This window comes from Triticum dicoccoides, chromosome 2A, assembly GCF_002162155.2.
Source record: "Triticum dicoccoides isolate Atlit2015 ecotype Zavitan chromosome 2A, WEW_v2.0, whole genome shotgun sequence".
NCBI lineage: Eukaryota > Viridiplantae > Streptophyta > Magnoliopsida > Poales > Poaceae > Triticum > Triticum dicoccoides.
The window spans coordinates 64,570,650-64,593,159 of NC_041382.1; the positions used below are offsets into that span (position 1 = coordinate 64,570,650).

Consider the following 22,510-nt stretch of genomic DNA (forward strand, 5'->3'; position numbering starts at 1 on the left):
ATTGCCGGAAAGCTCGACCCCATCACTAGGCGAGCTAGCCACCAGGCCAAGTCCGCAATATTGTTTCATATGAGGATGCATCGTTTATTATATGGGTATAGTTGTCTTTAAAAAAATCATCAATTCAAAAAATGTTCATGATTCAAAAATAAAAAGTTAGTGTCTACAAAAAATGTCCATGAATTTTTTCAAAACATTCATAACAATGTTTCGGAATGTTTTTTAAAATATTTCCAAAAAAATCGCTGATTAAAAAAATATTCATGAATTCATAAAATGTTTGTCACAAGCAAAAAATATTATATTTCAAAATGTGTTCCCCAATTTCAAGAAATGTTCGCCTATGCAAAATAAAACTTGTTGACGAGTTCCAAAAAATATATTGGTCCACCATTATTGGGAATTTTATGAAACTATGCAAACTTTTCTTTTACATTCTATAAAGATTTCAAATTTTCACATATATTATTTTATGTAGTCTTTTCTATAAGAGATCTATTTAGGGTTTTTTTTAGTGAAAAGATATCTATTTAGGTTTTTTAGAAAACAAAATCTATTAAGGTAGACATAGTCTTTTCTTTTGGGCTGGACGGGCCTGTATTTTTTGTTTTTCGTGTTCATTTTTTGCGGTCTCCTATTTGGTGCGAGCGACCTGGTGCGCGCGCACTCACTATGTACATTTTTTTTGGAATTGCGAATATTTTTAATTCATGAACATTTTTTTCAAATAAATAAACATTTTTACAAATTGGGGTGAACATTTTTCGAATTTAAAATTTGTTCACCAAACTGAAAAAAAAATCTTCACCATAATTATGAAGTTGCGAATATTTTCTAAATTCATGAATCTTTTTCTATTCAAGAAAATTTTTTCAAATTGCATAAAAATTTTGGAACTCGTCAACAAGTTTTTTTTTTGCATAGGCGAACATTTCTTGAAATTCAGGAACAACTTTGGAAATTCAGAAACACTTTTTGTTTGTGACAAACATTTTTTGAATTCATGATTTTTTTTTGAATCAATGAACATGTTTTAAAAATTTGGAATTATTTTTTAAATTCTCAAACATTGGTTTTAATAAAAAAATCATGGACGTTTTTTGTAGACACAAACTTTTATTTTTGAATCATGAACATTCTTTGAATCGAAGAGCGTTTTTTTAACTCATGACATTTTAAAAATACACGGAATTTTTTTAAAGGCAACGATATGCATATAATAGATAATGCATCCTGATTTTATACAACACCACTGACTTGGCCTTTTGGACAGCTCGCGCAGTGAGGGCATGTACAATGCCAAGCGCTTGAATAGGCGCTTAGGGGAAGGATTTTTGGCTAAGCGTTCGTGTTAAAACCTGCCTCTCCAACGCTAACCGCAAAAGGACAGGTGCTACGCTAGTTCAAAATAAAACAGAACGGCGACGAGAAAAGGCTGGGGCGCTCGATGCCTGATTTTGCGCCGGCGCTAACAAAAAGCCAGGATTTGCGTGGGAATCTGACGAAATGGACGGGATTTCTACCCTGGCGCCTGGTACTAGCGCCTCCCATTGGAGATGCGCTGATGGGCCAGAGCTTGCCGGTTCGAATCCCCACTACGCCCTTTTTTACAAGATACATACACAATTTGTAGAGTTAGGACTGTTGTTTTAACCTTAGAAACCGTATTGATCACGTATTCTCTTGTATCGGGACCGTATTGATCACGTACTCTCTTGTATCGGGGCCGTATTTAAACAATACGCAAGTTCCAAGACCAAGTTAGACGTCGTCAACGACTATGGAGACTATAGATACAATTATCTCCTGGCCTTGCTGCTCACCAACTTCAAGAATAATGCAGTGAACCAGAAAAGTTTATTCTCAAATGCCCCAGGCGGTAGTAGAACATAACCTGGTAGGAACCTCCTGTGATCTCACGAACATATAGCACATGCCCCGGCCGGAAGTATTTGGGTAGCTGAATATACGAACAAGCAAGAAGAGGACTTAGAGAGTGGGTGTAGAAGAGGAAGTGTCTCACGGTGGTGGCGGCGGCGGCGACACTTCCTCTTCTACACCCATGTCACGAATTGGGCCAGACCGTCATCCCTGTAAGTGCCAGCCCATCAGACTGTCTCCAACAAGTCTGCATGCTTAGTAACCGATATATAATTTTTCTCAAAATGAAAAGTAACCGATATATAATGAGGGTGAAATCTATTCATCCAAGTTAAAATTTCAAAAGATCTAAAGATTAATACCATCTCCTCAATGGCTTCGACAAAGTCAAAAGGATAGTCACCATGATTACATGATGATACAACCGGGTGTGGGTGAAACATGCAACTGGAACGAGTGAGTTGCAGAAAACCATTCTACGAATTCCTCCGAGAAAGCATTGATTCCGGGCTTAATCTTTTGCAGAAAATATTGACCCGTCACTTTAGGCACTTTAACCTCGATTATGACATGTGGGTCCCATTTTTTATGACGTGGCATAATGGCCGCAAAGTGACGACATTTGACGGTGCTACAGTGACCACCGACGCGCCTGCTCGATAATAACTGGCCCGAATCGGCACCGGGTCGCCCTCTCTCCTCACTCTCTCACGTCTGGGTTGCCCTCTCTCACTCTCGTGCACATCCTCTCTGTTCTTCTCCCCAGCCACCGCCCCGAAAGCCGGCTGCCGACAGCTGCCCCACCACGCCATGGTGTCGCGAAACCAATGAGGATTCAATCCAGTACGTCACCTCCTCCTGTGATGGCATCATCAAGATAAGTTTGGTAGAGCTAGAGCTAGGGTAGGGTTTCTGAACCGATTCGTAGACATATATAGGATCGCGTTGGACAGCAAAACACGTCCCGGGACAGTTTGGGGGCGCTGCGTTGGAGTTGCCCTAACAAACCATCGATTTCTACCTCGCAAAAAACAAAACAACGGTCGGTTCCAACAAGTACGTTTTGGCAGTTCGGAGCATTAAACTAACAATCAACTTTGCACAGCAACACTATCAAATTTAACCCGCCGGCACCGGCTTTTGACGCCGTGTCGTGTCATGCCCTCAGCTTTCTGCATGGCCGGATCGAAAGCTAGAAGAAGTGGGGGCCGAGTCATCCGAGGGAGATAGGGACGCGAGGCCTAGTGGAATCGTGTGCTTTGCTCCACGAGGAAATATTCCTGCCGCCTTTGTTTGACAGTCTCTGAAAACTACGGGCTCCGTCAGGATTATCTTTCCATTCTTTCCTTGCTCCTCTCCCCGTTGCTAAGCATGTACCGGAACCCTTCCTGTCAAGGACCGGATATTATGGTCTTTGTCTCCGCGGGTTTAATTATTGGATCTGATAAGTGTCATATGTGTGACACAAACACATGATGACTCCAAACTTTTTTATGACAAATTTGCAACTTTCTTTCGGATGACAAGTTTTAGTTTTAATTTGTTTTTTTCTTTTCGGATGACAACTTTAGTTAAAAAAAATGATAAAACCGGATTGATTCATGTCACACATGTGACGCTTATTGTTTAAATAATTATTTATCAGTTCTCTTAATTACAACCTCTATGAAGCATTAGCTGTCTTTGTCCCGCTGGATTTGAATGTGACAACGAAACGGCAACGACTTTTTTAGCTAGGCGGTTGTATGGTGGTATGGGTGATGATGGGCTGGTAGTTCATGTTATCGTCCATTTCTTTTGATTTGTATCTCTATATATATATGCTTTGCTGATATAAGGATAACTTTATGTATACGGTAATACTAACTGACGAACATTTGCTGGGAAGGAATTGTCTTGAAATTGCTCTTGACCGCGAGGAAATTTCCACTATCTTGAAGACAAATACATTTCTTTCTGTCTGTTCTTTGTTAATAGTACAAGTAATTTGTTTTGGCTGAAACCATAACAATGGTGGAGTATATTTTACTAACACTAATCCAATGTATTGACAAGCAAAAATAAGGGAATGAATTGATCGAACATCAGCTATTCACGCATCTCCATTGGGCAGCTTGGCGTATCTGTGTCTGTGGGCTGCCGCCACCTCCTCCTCCTCCTTGCTGTCCCTGCACTCGAAGTAGTACGCCGTGACGGCCGCGACGGAGAACACCTCCACGGCGCCGAGCAGGGCCACGTAGGCGGCGCCGGCGGCCACCCCGGCGCACGGGCTCCGCGGCCAAAGCCTCAGCGCCAGCGTGTACACCGGCGACACCGCGGCGCCGAGCGCGCACGTCGCGACCACGTAGAGCGCCGCCCGCGCGCTCCTCCCCTCCATCAGCCGCCACGCGCGGGACACCGCCGCCGCGCCGTGCCGCCCCGGCTCCGCCACCGAGACCACGACCGCCACCGCGCAGACCACGGTGAGGTAGACGAGGAAGAGCGACGCGAGGAGCACGAGCAGGACGTCGAGGAAGAGGAGCAGCAGCGAGCGCTCCAGGAGGTAGACCGTGGCCAGCGCCAGCGCGACGATGGCGCCCGCGCAGGCCACCTCGAGGACGTACCCGAAGGCCACGGTCGCGACGGGCCCCCACAGGTTGCCCCTCGCGCCGCCCAGGACAGCGGACACGGTCAGCCGCTCGGTGGCGTCGTCGTCATCGGTGCCGGAGGAGAACGCCCTGACGGCGGCGAAGACGGTGGCTATCTTGATGGCGGACCCGACGACGACCGCGGCGAGGACGCACGCGCCAACCTCGAGCAGGAGCCGCCTGAGGTCGCCCCTGAGCGCCCTGACGAGGCCTGGGTACGCGGCGCCGGCCGGGTCGGCGCGGCTGATGGCGCTGGCGTCGACCAGCGCGGCGGCGGCGAGGGGCTGCACGGCGAGGGAGTTGGTGAGGAGGAGCGCCGCGGCGAGGGCCGCGGTGAGCGCGAGCAGCGGCAGGAAGAGCCCGCCGTGGCGCGCCGGGAGGAGGGCGCCGTGCTTGAGGAAGGAGAAGAAGCACGGGGGCGGCGGTCGGGCCGCCATGGCCGGCTCAGGGATTGAGCTGGGCTAGATCTTGATTGGGTGGGTGGGTGGGTGGGTGCGCGGGTGGGGTTGCTCCGGGGCCCCGTGCGCGCGCGGAGGAGCGGAACGGCGAGCTTATAAAGAAAGGATTTTTGACTCTTTTTATGATGGTGGGTGAACGAACGCGTTGTAGTACTACCTTGGAAACTTTGTTTGGTTTATTAGTTGGACTTGGATTAGACCGCTCGGATGTGGTGTGGACGGCTTGCGAATTTTAGCAGGGATCGATGAGACCAAGTGTTGATAAACTCCTACTCTGGTTACCATCGGCAGACCATCTAGATATTCAGGGGCAGACCACAGTTCTATAATTCTATCCTTCTAAAGATGGCACTTGTATTGTCTGACGAGAGGGTGATAGGTGTAGAAACAGAAACACCAAAATCCTTCCGTAACCATGGTAACCACCAAGTCACTTCTGGTCACTCTGTGCATTTGAAAATCGTATCGAAAATAAACCGAATCGAATCGATTTTATAGTTTTTATGGTTTTTGGTTTCGGTATGGTATAAACTTTTCATACCGATTTGAACTTTGGTTTTCATGGTATATACCGAAAAACTGAACGGTTAACCGAATAAATCAAAGTAAAAACAATAAATTTATACTTCTTGAGATGAACAACCATACAAGTTGTCATTTTTCTTGTACATGAGTCAAAATCAATACTAAGCACGTAAATTTTTCTTGTAACAGTCAATTTTCCCTTTTAAAAATGCTAAGCACGTCCATAACCATAAACAAATTCAATATCAATTTGGTATTTTGAGTCATACATTTGCAAATTATTATTACGTCATTTTCAAATTCGCGTCAACTTCGGTTTTTCTGGTATATACCGAAATCATACTGAAATAATTTGGTATATACCGAAACCAAACCGTATTTTAATTACATATATCGTATTTACCGAAGTATTAATACCATACAAACCGCAAACCCGTATAAACCGAACCATGTAAACCGAATAAACCGAACACACAGGGTGAACTTCTGGGTCGGAAGAGCCATAGCTCACAACTCGGCCTCAACACTTGAACGGGGAATTGCAGTATGTTTTTTCGTCTTTCAGGCAATGAGAGAACCACCAAGAAAAACACGGTAAGCAAAAAGGGATCGGCGATTCGAGGGATCACTAGCCCACATAGCATCTGAATAGACCTGGAGCTGTAACGTGCTAGAACGGGGAAAAGATACGGTTATGCCACTAAGATGTCCTAGAACACGAGAAAGTGACTATAATGAACTGAAGTGGGAGCAGAAACAAACTGACTCGGAATATGGACAAGATAGAAGATATCTGGACCAGTGAGAGCAAGATAGAAAAGACTTCCAACAAGATGACGATAACGCGTCGGATCAAACAAGGGCTCACCATTAGAAGCACGAAGATGAACATTGAGCTCCATAAGAGTCTCAACAGTGCGCTCATCACTAAGAGCCGCACGAGTAAGAAGATCTTGGATATAATTTTCTTGAGAAATAAAAAAGTCATCAGAAGTGGAGGAAATCTCAATCCCAGGGAAGTAACGAAGGGGACCAAGATCAGACATATGAAACTACTCACTGAGACGGGCCTTGACAAAGGTAATGTACTCAGAATCGTCGTCGGTGATGATCATGTCAATATGTTATCAACATACAGAAGAAGAAGAGTGCACCCACGAGCAAAAAGGTTGACAAATAGCGTTGGATCATGAGTAGTGGGCAAAAAACAGCCGCAGACACCACAGAGGCAAAATGCTCAAACCAAGAGCGGGCGGCTTGCTTAAGGCCATAGAAAGAGCAACGAACACAGCAAACCACGCCATCAGGAACTGAATACCCATGTGGTGGTTGCATATAAACCTCCTCACGCAACTCACCATTAAGAAAGGCATTCTTAATATCAAGTTGAGACACAGACCAATGGTGAATAGAGGCCATGCCGAGAAGTGTGCCGATAGTGGTCATATGGGCCATAGGAGAAAATGTACAATCCTAATAACGACCATGCTCCTGCTGAAAGCCACAAGCTACAAGACAAGCTTTATAATGCTCGACAGAACCATCGAAGGGAGTATTAATCTTATAGACCCACTTACAAGTGATGGGATGAACACAGGGAGGAAGAGGAACCAGGTGGATGAATGTAGTTCTGGTCCGCTCCATGGCTTTCGAGATGCGTGCCACCACTGGTGGGTGTTTGGGCGGCAATCCATGCGTGTGTCTCAGGATGCTTACCACCATTGGTTGACATTTGGGCAGCGAGGCACGTCATGTCTCGGTCAGGTGTTGGTCAGGCGGATCTTGGTTTGCTCAATCGGATGGTGGTGGATGCTCGGTGGTGGTGCACATGATTTGGCCATCGAGCTTCGCATGCCAGGCTACATTATGCTTCCGCCCTCACGGCGGCTGAGGGAGTCCTGGATTAGGGGGTGTCCGGATGGCCGGACTATACCTTCAGCCGGACTCCTGGACTATGAAGATACAAGATTGAAGACTCCATCCCGTGTCCAGAAGGGACTTTCCTTGGCGTGGAAGGCAAGCTTGGCGATACGGATATGTAGATCTCCTACCATTGTAACCGACTTTGTGTAACCCTAGCCCTCTCCGGTGTCTATATAAACCAGAGAGTTTTAGTCCGTAGGACAACATACACAACAACAATCATACCATAGGCTAGCTTCTAGGGTTTAGCCTCTCCGATCTCGTGGTAGATCTACTCTTGTACTACCCATATCATCAATATTAATCAAGTAGGACGTAGGGTTTTACCTCCATCGAGAGGGCCCGAACCAGGGTAAAACTTCGTGTCCCTTGCCTCCTGTTATCATCCGGCCTAGACGCACAGTTCGGGACCACCTACCCGAGATCCGCCGGTTTTGACACCGACATTGGTGCTTTCATTGAGAGTTCCTCTATGTCGTCGCCATCAGGAAGGATGCCTCGCCCCATCTTTAAAGACGGCACCGTTGCTAAGGGAGCTTTGGTTGTCGGCCAAACCCTCCGGCTAGGTGGTTTTCTTATGACCGCCTGTTCGGCTTCTGCGCCGATGGTGACCTCTCGAGCCATCAAAAACAATCTTCATGTTAGCTCGGACCTTGCCGAGTAGTTAGATCCAATGGATCTCTCCTCCATAAACGAGCTCTTGGATCGCTTCGCCGCCCTGGGATTCGCTATGGATTACGACCAGATTGGGCCTAAACCCGATCTGAGAGAGATTAACTCTCCTCAAGTCACCCATCACGTTGCCGTGGTAGAGGGACAGTGCGGTGACCCTTCATCTATATTAAGGACTCGCTACGTCCGGATTCCCGATCCCTCCAAGCCGGATACCCGCGGAGGGGAGGATATCACTCAAGACCTGAACTTAGAGTCAGGCGACGGGCTGGATTCATTGGACAACATCCAGGAATCCAAATTTTCGAGTTCGGAAATTCCTCGGCCTCCGAACCTAAGAGACAGGCCATGGGAGAGGAGCTAGCAAAGCTATTGGAGGCCGGATTCATCAGAGATATAAAACATCCGGACTGGCTAGCAAACCTGGTGATGGTACCAAAGAAGGACAAATCCTGGTGCATGTGTGTTGATTTTAAAGACCTTAACAAGGCTTGCCCAAAGGATCCCTTCCCCCTCCCCCGCATTGATCAAATTATCGACACTACCGCAGGACACGATTCGTTGTGTTTCCTCGACGCATATTCCGGCTACCATCAAATCAAGATGGCAGAACCAGACCAAGCCGCAATGGCATTTATCACACCATACGGCCCATTATGCTTCAACACGATGCCCTTCGGGCTCAAAAACGAAGGCGCAATATATCAGCGCATGATTCAGACATGTCTGGCAAGCCAGATCGGCAAAACAGTGGAGGCATATGTAGATGATGTGGTCGTCAAAACAAGACATGTTGAATCTCTAGTGGATGACTTGAGGCTCACATTTGATAACCTCCGAACATACGACATCAAGCTCAACCCGGAAAAATGCGTTTTCGGCATTCCAGACGGAAAGCTCTTGGGCTTCATTGTATCCGGTAGAGGAATTGAAGCAAATCCAGCCAAGACCCGAGCTCTGTCGCAACTGGATATCCCAAAGGACCTCAAACAAATACAAAAGTTAACCGGATGCGTGGCGGCTCTAAGCCGCTTTATCTCCCGCTTGGGAGAAAAGGCCCTACCCCTTTACCGCCTCCTTCGGCGCACCGAACACTTCAAATGGACGGATGCAGCCACAGCCGGACTCGACGAAATAAAAGCCATACTGGCAACAAACCCAGTCCTGGCCGCGCCAAACATTGGTGAACCAATGCTATTATACATTGCAGCAACACATCAGGTTGTAAGCGCAGTGCTCGTCGTCGAACGAGAAGCGGACGGACACAAATTCCCCCTTCAAAAGCCGGTCTATTATGTGTCCACTGTCCTCACTCCCTGCAAATCACGGTACCCGCATTATCAAAAGATTGCGTACGCGGTATTCATGGCATCCCGGAAGCTATGACACTACTTTCAAGAGTGTTCAATAACAGTAGCCTCGGGAGTACCACTTAACGATATTATAAACAACCATGACGCAACGGGCCGGATTGCAAAATGGGCCATTGAGCTCCTCCCGTTCGACATAACTTATAAGCCACGGCGAGCCATCAAGTCGCAAGTCTTGGCCGACTTCGTCGCAGAATGGACGGAGGCCGAACTCCCTAAAGAGTACGGCACATATTCAAATTGGATCATGCATTTCGACGGCTCCAAGATGTTGACCGGACTAGGGGCTGGCGTCGTTTTGATGTCCCCCACAGGAGACATAGTTCAATACGTACTCCAGATTATGTACACGGACTCCAATAATGCAGCCGAATATGAGGCCCTTTTACATGGTCTCCGGATGGCAGTATCCATGGGTATTCAACGCCTAGAGATGCGCGGGGACTCAAACCTCACAATATCCCAAATAAATGGACACTTCGATGCCAAGGATCCAAAAATGGCAGCTTACCGCAACGCCGTCCTAAAAATGTCAGCTCGGTTCGAGGGGCTTGAATTTCACCATATAGCCCGGAAAGTAATCAGGCGGTAGATGTCCTGGCACGCATCGGCGCAAAAAGCGATGTAGTCCCCCCCTCCCCAACATCTTCTTGGAAAGGTTGTTCAAGCCATCCGTAGTATGGGAAGGGGAGCCGAACAATAACAGCCCGGACTCAACCGCACTGCCCGACACTGAACATTCTGACACAATCGGAGGCTCTGCCAATGAAATAACACCTTCAGCCCACGTAATAATGGCCGTCATCGCCCCGTGGATAGAACCATTCATCGCCTACCTTACTAGGCAGGAACTCCCCGAGGACCAAAATGAGGCATGCTGCATAGTGCGGCGATCCAAAGCCTACAGAGTCCACGAGGGAGAGCTTTATAAGAAAAGCACTACCGGAGTCCTTCAAAGGTGCATCTCCGAAGAGGAGGGGCGGAACCTCCTGGCTGAAATTCATGCCGGACTCGGCGGTCATCACGCTGCAGCTCGGTCCCTTGTAAGCAAGGCCTTCCGTACAGGCTTTTATTGGCCGACGGCCCGGGCAGACGCTCAGGACTTAGTCCAACGATGCACCGGTTGCCAGCTCTTTGCAAACCAAAGCCATATGCCACCCACCGCCCTCCAAACTATCCTCATTACTTGGCCCTTTGCGGTCTGGGGGCTTGACATGGTTGGACCCCTTAAAGGCGGAACCCACAAGCAAAAATACTTACTGGTCATGGTGGATAAGTTCACCAAATGGATAGAAGCCAAGCCTGTTAAGACGGTCGAATCCGGACCGGTGATAGACTTTATATACACCATTACGGCGTCCCCCATAGCATCATCACTGATAACGGCACGAACTTCACGGTCGACGAGGTAAAACTCTGGTGCAAAAACATGGGCATCAAGTCGATTAAGCTTCCGTCTATCACCCACAAACTAACGGCCAGGTCGAACGTGCAAATGGTCTTATCATGAGCGGCATCAAACCCAGATTAGTGCGGTCCCTCAAGGAATCTAACACTCACTAGGTAGAGGAGCTCGACTCCGTACTCTGGAGGCTGCGGACCACGCCGAATCGCACCACCGGATACACACCATTCTTTATGGTGTACGGCGTAGAGGCAGTTTTGCCTTGCGGCATAATTCATGACTCACCTTGAGTGCGCATGTACGAAGAAAGAGAATCCGAGCTCGATCGGCAGGACAGCTTGGACGCATTGGAGGAGGAGTGTGACGTGGCAAAAGCCCGTTCCGCATTCTATCAACAGCAGGCTCGAAGATACCAAAGCAGAGAAGTACGGGCCAAAAATTACAACGTTGGCGAATTAGTTCTACGACTACCGGACAAGAAAAAGGACAAACTCAAGCCCAAGTGGGAAGGTCCCTTCATAATTGACCAAGTCCTGACTGGTGGAGCGTACCGCCTGTGGGATGCATCGGATAACCGACTCGAGCCGAACCCATGGAACGCAGCCCGTCTCCGAAGATTCTATGCCTAGCGCCGGACTCTGTGTTCGTCTCCTTCCTCTGTCCATTTTTTATATATTTTCTGTCTTACATTTCTCTTCTTCTCTCTCTCTCTCTCTTATAGCCTTTAAAGGCTCATAAAGTGACGCGCTATCCGCGCTCATTAAACCTGGGGGCTTCTTTAAACAGAAGCTTATTCATACGGGCTACATGTCCAACACATGTGTCACACTTCCGCATGTACCTTTTATTCACCATTATATGCATCGATATGACTTAAGTTTTGACCAAGCTGGGTTGCCTGGCTCATGTGCTTACCCCTACGTTCCCGATTGTTCGGCTAGGTGGTAAAGGGAGCACCTCTGCGATTGTTACTGCCGGGTCAACTGGACGTGTACCTCAGACTGGGTGAAGCCGAAAGCTAGCGTTCTTAAGGAAATATTCGGTCGGTGAACTAAAGATGATCTTTTTTATTTTTATCTATACGCCCCCAGATGTTTTTCCTGCATTTCTTTTCGCAGCATGGACATGCACCTTAGGGCATGCCTCCCAGGGAAAGGAACCCCTAACGGAACTATTCTCCCTGGAAGATGTTTCTTACTAACCATGTAATATAACATAACTAGTCGAGCACTTGTCTGTTCACGCACTAATGACCCCTACGACTGGTCTCCATGCATTCGCCGGTTCCTATATAACCGCATGGGAATTCGGACACACTCCGGACCGTCAGGTCCCGAGGCTGAAGTGAAAAGGTCGGCCATGACAAATGATCTACAATCCGGCTAGAAGGCATTATAAATGTCAATTAAATTACATAGTCATTTTGACTGATTGTATTCCTCTTCAATACCATCTAACAGGCTGTCTAATTTACAGTCCTGCTGGGAATACTTTGCGGCCAACTCTACTTGGCTGTATACTAAGCTTACAGGGATCTCCTTCCCATCGGGCCCTACAGGACCGACCTCAGCCATGTGGTTGGGGTCAGCCTTTGCGTACCACGTCTTCACCATGGCCCAGGCCTCCCTAGCGCCTTGACGGCAGGCCGATATCTTCCACAATCGGAAGCGCCGCCGTGCTCCCTTTAGCTTCTCCGCAAGCTCTCCAAGACCTTCGGGCATGGATACGGATGGCCACAGGGCCTGGGCGACGCCTTGCATCGCCTGCCGAACTCGATCGAGCAGTTGCAAGAGCTCGGGAAGAAGGTCACCCGTAGAACCGGGCATCTCCTCTGCAGGACGACCTGTTAGCACACCTACAGACATTGCTCTGTTAGTCGACTTCCCCGCCGAACTTTCTTTCAAAGGTTCGTTCAAGCACTTACCAAATATGCCGCGCCGAAGCCGCTGATTCTCCTTCACGGAGTCTAACAGCTGGGCACGAACATCTTTCAGCTCGACGCCCAGCTTGGTGTTGGCATCTTAGAGATCGTTTTTCTCCCACCTCACCTTTGTCAGCACCTTCTCACCAGCCTTTAGCTGGCGTAGGAGGTGTTGCCTTTCCGGATTCAATCCGGCGCCATCTACAATTTCATTTGTCAGATTCGCACCCATGCCGTGCTTCGCAAAATACTTATCTTTTGAAGTGTATATTACCAAAGGGGGTCTCCTTGGGCTCCCCTGCCGCGGCTAGTGCGGCCTCAAGTTGGGCTTTGCACTCTTCCAGCTCCTTGGACAGTAGGGAATTCTTTTCTGTAAGAACCTGCATAACAAATGATCCTTAAATCAGTTATTCTAACTGTTTCAAGTCTCAGGGGCTACTGGTATATATATATAATTACCAAAATTTTCTTACCCGTATGTATTTTACATATTGCTCCGTGGCTCTGGCTTGACCATTTTGAGCGGCACGGAGGTATGCATCTCCCGAGTTGAAGGCATCTAACGTCCCTTGGGAGAAACAAGCATCGCGAAGAATTGTCCGGCGACGCCTGTGGTTCATGGCACTCTCCACCTCAGAGTTGGTGGCAGACAACCCGTCCACATCCTCCGTCGGAGGAGCGTCTGGCACGCGCCTTGCGTTCGCCTCCGCCTCCGGACCAGGCTTTGGAGCCTGACTGGTGGAGGCGCGATTGGCAGCCTCTTCGAATATAGTCCGGCGAGGTCTCTTTGTCCTGAAGAGAGCATGAGTGTCAATGTGCCTCGAAGGTATAACACCTGGGATAAGGGGGGCGCCATACCTTTGCGCTGACGCCTCGGTCCGGACTACACTTCTTTTCTACCCACGGGGCCCTGCGGCCCCTCGTTGGCTTGTCGCCGCAGGTTCGGCCTTCCGCCTTAAAAACCTCCCCTGCAAAGTTCGGTTGTAATCAGGAAACTGAAAACACGAGAGGGCGGACACCTATTCGGGGTACTGGGACTTCGATCTCAGTTACCTGGGAGGCCGGGATTAGCCCTGGGTAATCGACCGTAATGGCCACCAAGGCGTTGTCCTTGCTCAATTGATGGAACACTCCATCAATCAGCTCCACAGATATGTCCGGATCCTCTTGAGAGGCCGGGTCGAGGGACCGTCCTGGGTCCTCGGGTTGTGGAGGAGGGCTGCTTATTTCCTTAACAGCCCGGCGCAGTTCCTGCGTTGAAGTCGTCAGACTGAATATTTAACAATGGGAATACAAAACGGATGGGCAAGTAAATACGACCGCTTACCCAGCCTGGGGGATTGTGCATAGAGAATCCACCCTATCGGTTGACGCGGAGAAATTCCTCCTCTTCTCCCTTATACAAAGTGGACAAGATCTTTAGTAGAGCTGTAGCTGAATCCGGCCCCTTACGGCCGTAGCGGGTGGCGTCGTCCTCCCCGTTGAAGTCCCACATGGGGTGGCTTCTATATTGAAGCGGTTGCACCCCCCGCATAATGCATTCGGCCATAACCCCGATCGTGGTTAGTCCGGAATGGGCTAACAATCTTATTCGGCCCATCAGGTAAATGATGTCCCTGTCACTTTCCCTCTGAGGGCTCCGTGGACGCCAGCTTAGGCGCTTCTTTAAGGGAGCACTGTCGAATTCAGGGAGGCCGATCCGGACAGGATCCGACAGCGGGACGTCTTCTATATAAAACCATTCTGAGGGCCAGTCTTCGGATGCCTTCTTTGGGGTTCCGGACAGATATCCGGTCCCGGCGATGCGCCACACTTCGGCTCCGCCCACTTGATACATTGACCCCTCCTTAGAGCGGGGCACAAGGCAGAATAACCTTTTCCATAGCCCGAAATGAGCCTCGATACCCAAAAATAGCTCGCAGAGGGCTACGAAGCCCGCGATATGCAATACGGAGGCAGGCGTGAGATTGTGTAGCTGGAGGCCATAGAACTCCAGGAGCCCCCAGAGAAATGGATGGATTGGAAATCCGAGCCCCCTTATTAAATAAGGGATGAGGCACACCCGCTCTTCTTTGGAGGGATTAGGGGCACTCTCCGCTTGCTCTCCGCCATTATAGATGGCAAGGCCGGCTCGAACCGGGACCATATAGGCCCGGGGGAGAAATCCCTTGGTCTGGAGAGTCACTAGCTCGCTATGCGAGATGGAGCATCTCTCCCAATATCCAGGCTGAGGGCTGGAAGGGCGAGAGGAGGAGTCGCGACGGCTGGCCATGGTGGAATGGACCTTTGTTGGATGCGCTCTGATGAACACTCGCGAAGGGGGGAAGATGTGGTTTGGATCTAAATCCTCGTCCCCTTAAATAGGTCAGCTCATTTACGCGGCTAGGGGTGTGAATGTAAAAACACTCAAACTTTTCATATTCGTTTGACACATGAGAAGCGGCCATTATTGGGTGTAGAAGCCAAGGAGCGCAACATCTACAAGAAACCGGACTTTATTCAACAGGTACACGGAATTTGGAGGAGAACCCGCCTTGCAATGCCGAAGACAATCTGTGCGCCGGACTCATCGTCATTGAAGCCTGGTTCGGGGGCTACTGAGGGAGTCCTGGATTAGGGGGTGTCCGGATAGCCGGACTATACCTTCAGCCGGACTCCTGGACTATGAAGATACAAGATTGAAGACTCTATCCCGTGTCCGGAAGGGACTTTCCTTGGCGTGGAAGGCAAGCTTGGCGATACGGATATGTAGATCTCCTACCATTGTAACCGACTTTGTGTAACCCTAGCCCTCTCCGGTGTCTATATAAACCGGAGGGTTTTAGTCCGTAGGACAACATACATAACAACAATCATACCATAGGCTAGCTTCTAGGGTTTAGCATCTCCGATCTCGTGGTAGATCTACTCTTGTACTACACATATCATCAATATTAATCAAGCAGGACGTAGGGTTTTACCTCCATCGAGAGGGCCCGAACCTGGGTAAAACTTCGTGTCCCTTGCCTCATGTTACCATCCGGCCTAGACGCACAGTTTGGGACCCCCTACCCGAGATCCGCCGGTTTTGACACCGACAGCGGCCATTCTTCACTAGATATCTACCATGCTTCAGTGATCGTGGTGTTCCCCACATCGATGCCAGGTGCTAGCATGCGCGGTCATTGTTTGCATGGTCAGATTTGCCATCTCAGCAAATTCCCGATATGTGGTGTTCACTTTGATCCGCAATTCCGATGTTGATGGGGACATTGCAGCATGACTTTTTCACTGGCAAGTTGGTGGCAGCAACACAGAGGACTTCGTCTATGGTGGTGAATACCAGGTCTCGAGTTCCTGTGTGAAACCCTAGGTCTGGCGTTCATTGCTTGTACCTGGCAGTGGTGGTTTACACTCCCTTGTTGAAAGCACTGATGGGGGAATACTCGGTCACTCTCTTCTGGGTGAAACCCCATGATCTGGCCTATGTGGTCCGATCCGGCAATGAGGGTGTTCATGCATCATTTCCTTGCTGGAGGTACCGTTATTGGGGGAACCTTCTCATCGTTCGGGTGTTGTCAAAGACGGTTGTAGTAGTTGATGTTTTGCTTATGTAGATTGTTCGCCTGACCCTTATGGGTCCTTTTCTTTCTTTCTTTCTTTCATTCTTTCTTTCTTGGTTGTGTCGTCCTAGTTGTGCAGAGGCCAAGTGTGTGCTTGTTGTGTCTATCCGCTTGATGCGATATTATGAGTCAATAACGAGTGCCCTTTGTCGCAAAAAATGATTCCAACTTGAGGGAGGGTAATTACTGCATGTCACATCAACATAGTACTTCCTCCGGTCCTTTTTAGTCCGCATATAAGTTTTATTCGAAGTTACAAATATTTCTACTTTGACCAAACTTATAAAAAAAATCAACATTCGCAACGCGAAATCAATATTGTTAGATACATTATGAAATGTAGTTTCATAGTTTATATACTTGGTATTGTAGTTGTTGATATTTTTTAAAATAAATTTGATCGAACTTTATAAAATTTGACCTGACCCAAATATAATACGCGGAGTAAATATATTTGGTTTTGTCCATAGCTATTGCAAAGCTCGCTCATTAATGTGGACCGGAGCGTAGCGAAGAATGTTGAAACTGGCCCCGTGTGGTCTTCCTCTTTGCTCCCTTTCCAAGCCAAAGGACATGGAATCCTGCGCATATAAGTTGAGCACAAATTTCTATATTCATAGGAATATTATAATTATACAATTTTATTCTATTTGGAGATATATTTAATGAAGAGAAAAGTTGTACCCGACATTTTGTGTCTCCTACTAATGTTCACATCGCTATTCATGTGTGTTCTACCATAGTCTCGACACATCATCAACACAAAGCTCTACCGGAACACGCGACAAGGAGGAGGAGCACGGTGCAACCCGTTGCGACGTCGATCAACTACACCATCTCCATGCCAAGCTCAACAAGGCGGACCACCCACTAAACTGTACCGATGATCTTCACGGCTACTTTTCTTGAAAAAGAAAATCACGTCTAGACCGGGTCTTGTTCTTGCAAGCACGGCTCGTTAGATGCAAAAATTTCCCCAGCTTAAGCTTATTTGCCTGACAGAAGACGGCACAAAACCTGAAAGCCGATGGATGTCCAACCGTGGAGAGATTGATGATTCACTCACGTACACGTCGTGGTGGCCTGACTGCGTGACCATTCCCCATACCCTCTGATCTTGCTGCATGTGCGCGTCGTCAAGGATTCTTGTGGGAGCCTGCTGCTGACTCGAAGATGATGTGGGAGATTGGCCGAGGGTTGCACTCCCAAGTCTCTTGGTGGTGGTGGGCTGGTGGCATAGTCCATTCAATTATGACGTAGTGCTCCTTGCTTCTCACAAAACATATCATTGATACTCCTTCCGTTCCTAAATATTTGTCTTTCTAGACATTTCAAATAACTACTACATACGAATGTATGTAGACATATTTTAAAGTGTAGATTTACTCATTTTGCTCTGTATGTAGTCACTTGTTAAATGCCTAGAAAGACAAGTATTTAGGAACGGAGGGAGTACAAAATGCTTTGCGCCCCTCCCCCTCCCCGGTACTATGGATTTGTTCATCACAAACAATTGAAATTGCTCATCGCCAATGGTAAAAGCGCCCATCACCGCCGGTCCATTGCTGACGTGAAATTGCTCATCTCTCTGGAACTCTGGATGCCCTCCATTTCTTTCCTCGGTGTGTTTCAGATTTTTCTATTCCAATATGTAAAGATTTTTCTACTTTTTTGGTAGACCTTTGATTTTGTTTTTCCCCCTTCCACCAATAAATCGCCTTCCTTGATGCCAAAATCCTTTGTTCTCTTCAAATTGCTTTCACGGAAGTGGTTGCATTCACATTTGGCACTTCTTTTTTGTTAGAAACACATTTGGCGGTTCTTGCTCCTTATGAAGGCTAGCAAAATGACTATCCGTTCCGTGGGGTCTTAAAACTTGCTCACAAAGTCACAAAACCACTCGTGGGTATCCTCGTTGATATAGGATTATGTTGACGACGCAAAGTAATACCAGGTTCGAACATTTTAAAAGTAATACAAAGTTCGAACATTTTTGCCACATGGCTTACATGAAGAACTGTCTCGTTACATTTATATAATTCAACACTGGAAAATAGATTGCATCCCCAAATTCAGTGCTCAAAATTCATCAACTCTTTTTCTCCGAGTGAGAACTCAGAGTATTATTCTCATGAATAACACTATGTTAACGTTGTAAATAACATATTATAAGGAGATAACATATAAGAATGGGAAAACAGTCAGATGTCAAAACCTAAAACAGTACTCCCTCTGTCGAAAAAACTTGTCTCAGGCTTGTCTCTCAAATGGATGTATCTAGCACTAACTTTGTGCTAGATATACATCCATTTGAGGGACAAGTTTTTCCAGACAGAGGGAGTACAATGTTGTTGAACAGAGATTCCATACCACTATGATATCGCAAAGATTCAGAGCCTCCATAGCCGACCTACCAAAATTCGCAGGCAAACTGGAAATCTAAGCCTCCAAGAGGGCCAAATTTTCTTCTAAAAGGAGGGGCTAATTAATTGTAGACGTACATTGCGCCATGTTATATTACACATGTTATTATAGCTGGGGTACTTTACCCAGGATACTTGTCGTCGGCTCTGAGAATTTGAACTTACATGCTTCAGTAAAACATCCAGCAAAGAGACCATACGAGATGACCTGACACTACTCCACAGATGAACACGACTATTTGCTGGCCTGATGGCTCACCAGCCGGAATTCAGGCTTTGAGACTGCAATGGCTCCTACAAGTTAGGTTGGGGGCAAAAAATTACACAAGGCAAGATCACTGTAGCAAGGTTTCAACTACAGCAGAGATTGCCTTTGGTCCTCCTCGCTCGAGTAGTGATAGGGCAAGATCGTGCTCCTGCCAACTTCGAAGCCCCGCAGCAATCTTCTTCAGCGTGTCCAGTTTTATGTCCCGTAGCCATGTCGGGACAAACTTCACCACGAGGAATACAAAGCACGATACATACGCCTTCCAAGTGCCTGGGTCGCACCCCAGCAGGATGTGCCCATCCAGAACACCAGCGATGAAATCCATGTGGGTGCCCACCACTCGCGGTCTTCTCGAGAGGAATGACAGTTTCATGATGGGAGAAGTCTTTTCTGAGCCCCAGAGTAGACTCCCACAGAAAAAAAGCATGTTGGCCATGGCATAACCTTGAAGTGTGCTGGCCACTGGTCCAGGGTCTTCCAACATCTGTTCCTGAGCTGATAGCAGTAGCGTCGGCAAGGTCTCCTCATATAGCACCTGGACCAGGAGAGGGCCCCCTGCAACACACAGCAGCCCCGCACCAAGCATGGCAACCTGAGAAGCCATGGATGCAGCACCAGACAGTGGCGGTCGACCTGATTTTAAATGTGGAGGCCCATTGGAAGACCATCCATTTGCAAGTTTGTGGGAACAATCAATCACTTGCCTGAGGATCATCTCGCTCACAAAGTAAGTATCATGGAATGTTCGACAAGTTCTCAGGTAGATGAATCCAGGGGCCATGGGAAAATGAAGACCTTGGTGGCCTGTGATTGACTCTCCCATTAAAGCTCCAACTCCACGGCTTGCAGTAATATCAGACCCACTGGATGGGGATGAGCGCAGAAAGGATGAGAAGCAACCTTGGATGAGCTGTGCTACCGCATCTTTGTCTCTGCCAAACGGAGACCGAATACATGAGAGGACAATAAAATCATGCCACCTTCGCACTTTCTGTGTCCACAAGGCCCCTATGATGGGCATGCTTGGCCAGGAACTACCCCCTGCACAGTTCTCCAGTGCCTGACCAATGATCCCGTGAATGTAGTCGAGACTCCTATCCAGCTTAAACGTAATTGTCAAGCTGACAAGTGCAGCCATTGGTAAAGGAAGCATTGGCGGCACACCACCTGCAAGAGTAAAATGAAAATTTTCTATAAGCACATAGAGCAATAAAGATATTGGGGCAAATTTTCTGCAATGATGGTGCTGAAAACCTGAAGGTTATCACACATAGTATGAACTAATGCAACTAAATTGATGCATAAGAATAGGAAGCAGGTTGTACGTGGATAGCAGCTGTGAATCTGAACACCAGCAGATGCAAGGATTTCCTTTACTTCATCTTCAATGGAGTGAAGAGCAGCACCAGGGCTGGGCCATTCAGTTCCGTTCATAGGCACAGCTTTCCATATTCCTCGTGTAATTTCTGCTGAGAAGTAGCTAACAATTGCAGCAAGAGAAGCTGGTAAGAAGTCCACTAGATCCCTTAAACCTGCAATGCAACGGCACATTAACACATGAATGAGATTAAGACATATCCCCATAGGACTGGAAAATCAATATAATATATTAAAATGGAAGCAAGGAGGTTGCTCACTGGTAGTCATGTCTCGGCTGGAAATCCTCCCGTGTGAACAAGCTGTAAGAACAGCTTCAAGAACATAAGGAACTGCTTCTAGAAATTCCCATGCTGGAAGTGTCGGCCTTTGGTAAGAATCGTCAGATGTACTTAGAGAGGAACCACTGACACTGCTACTGGAAGCAGATGAAAGATTACCAGATACTACCCCGCTTTTAGTAATTTTCCGGCAAATCATACTCAAAATTTTGTTTGCAACTTGATGGACAGGATTTGTATTGCCAAGTCCAGAAAGAGTAGAGGCTATGCAAGCTTGATTCTGAATGTACCAAGCCCTTAGCTTGGGGAAGGAGTCAATATAAATTGGTTGGGTTGGGACCTCATCGAACGAGCCCGTACTGCTGCCAGAGTTAGTACTAGTAGCAGATGAATTTGGGAACTCAATACGGCTATTGTGCATTAACACCAAATAGTCCAGGGTAAGTTCCAACCTTACCGAGCCTCCACGGCCAGCAAGACAATACTCTTGAGGGGGTTTGTAAAATTTCCACAACCGGAGAAGACAAAGAAATGCACAAGAGAAGACCGAGTAAACCGACGTTTCATCAACAATGGTAGACCTGTGGTTAGATGGGGGTGGCATTGACCCAAAAGCTTCACAGAGTGGCATTAAAGCTGCGGCAACATCTGGAACCTGTATGACAAAAGGTTATTATATTGTGAACTAACAAACAGCACAAACATATAGACTGCAGACAACATTATTCTAGAGCACATGAAAAGTGAAAAAGTAGCTATCTATCTATTTGATATTCCCTCAGTAAAGAAATATAAGAGCGTTTAGATCACTACTTTAGTGATCTAAACACTCTTATATTTCTTTATGGAGGGAGTAGAATGCAGCATTATGGGTTATCACAGTGCAGACAGTAGCGTACCAATATTAAAGCTTTAGTACATAGTGGGGTATGGCCATAACAATATACATCAAGAAACTAATCCAGAGGCACACAAATTTATGTGGTGCATCTCAAAACCTACAGAGCAACTTCAGCCATCAAGTCTTAGAACAGATATGCCAGAAAAGTGGTAAGAACATGGATTTGCCATCAATGCATCTTAAAGAAGGGCTGATAAGCATATGAGGTGCCAACTTTGAAAATGACACAAGAACAGGAACCAAGATATTGCATGCGGACATTAATTTATATCCACATGCACTATAATGGTAAACTTGTCTTCTTTTTTATATCAGTGACAAAATGTGACACTGAGGCATTGTTCAAGCTTTTGGAATTTGCTAAACAATGTAGTTAGGCTTTAGCAAATGGAGATGCCAGTTCCCCTGGGCACCAGCAAATTGCCCTTCTGACTACTGATGAACTCGCTTCTTTTTCTACTTTCAAGACAAACAAAAAAAGAACATATTTTTACGATGCGCTCTGGACAGAAAATACAGACTCCGCCACCAATTTCATATGTTAACAATGGATTGTTGCAAGAATATTACAGTCAAGCAGACAGTGCATTGCTTACCATTCCATATAAAGAAAAGATGTGGACAGCATCGACATATGAGACACCAAGTAAGATTGCATTTAAGGTAGACTTCTGACTAAGGTAGTGGCTCATGCTCCCCTGCAATGAAGAATCTGAGGGCAAAGGAGGCGACAATAACTTGACCACCATGCGGACAACATGTTCCTGAAGAAAACATGTAGAATATAAATAAGATGTTTTAAAGGAAAAGTTGCCAGATAGAATTTTCAGACCCATTTCCATGTGCTCACAAGAATAGACCCAGAAAACTACCCCC

The 22,510-nt window shown here is 47.2% G+C and overlaps 2 protein-coding genes across 2 annotated transcripts in view; both read right to left on the reverse strand.

The window, feature by feature from the left end:
* Positions 1–3,772: 3,772 nt before the first annotated feature.
* LOC119353262 lies at positions 3,773–4,983 on the reverse strand. Its single transcript, XM_037619857.1, has one exon. It carries the CDS (start codon positions 4,943–4,945, stop codon positions 3,974–3,976), a length of 972 nt encoding a protein of 323 aa, XP_037475754.1. The 5' UTR covers positions 4,946–4,983; the 3' UTR covers positions 3,773–3,973.
* Positions 4,984–18,759: 13,776 nt separating this feature from the next.
* LOC119353263 (mediator of RNA polymerase II transcription subunit 33A-like) overlaps positions 18,760–22,510 on the reverse strand; it is an 8,602-nt gene continuing 4,851 nt past the window's right edge. The window contains exons 9-12 of the mRNA XM_037619858.1: positions 22,231–22,398; positions 20,713–21,388; positions 20,401–20,607; positions 18,760–20,242 (exon numbers count right to left, since the gene is read on the reverse strand). Coding sequence (XP_037475755.1) covers positions 19,143–20,242; positions 20,401–20,607; positions 20,713–21,388; positions 22,231–22,398 — 2,151 coding nt within the window. The 3' untranslated portion in view covers positions 18,760–19,142. The remainder of the gene's footprint in view (positions 20,243–20,400; positions 20,608–20,712; positions 21,389–22,230; positions 22,399–22,510) is intronic.

Coding starts and splice junctions, on each gene's coding strand:
- LOC119353262 (XM_037619857.1), bottom strand. CDS start 4,945: ATGGCGGCCCGACCGCCGCCCCCGTGCTTCTTCTCCTTCCTCAAGCAC.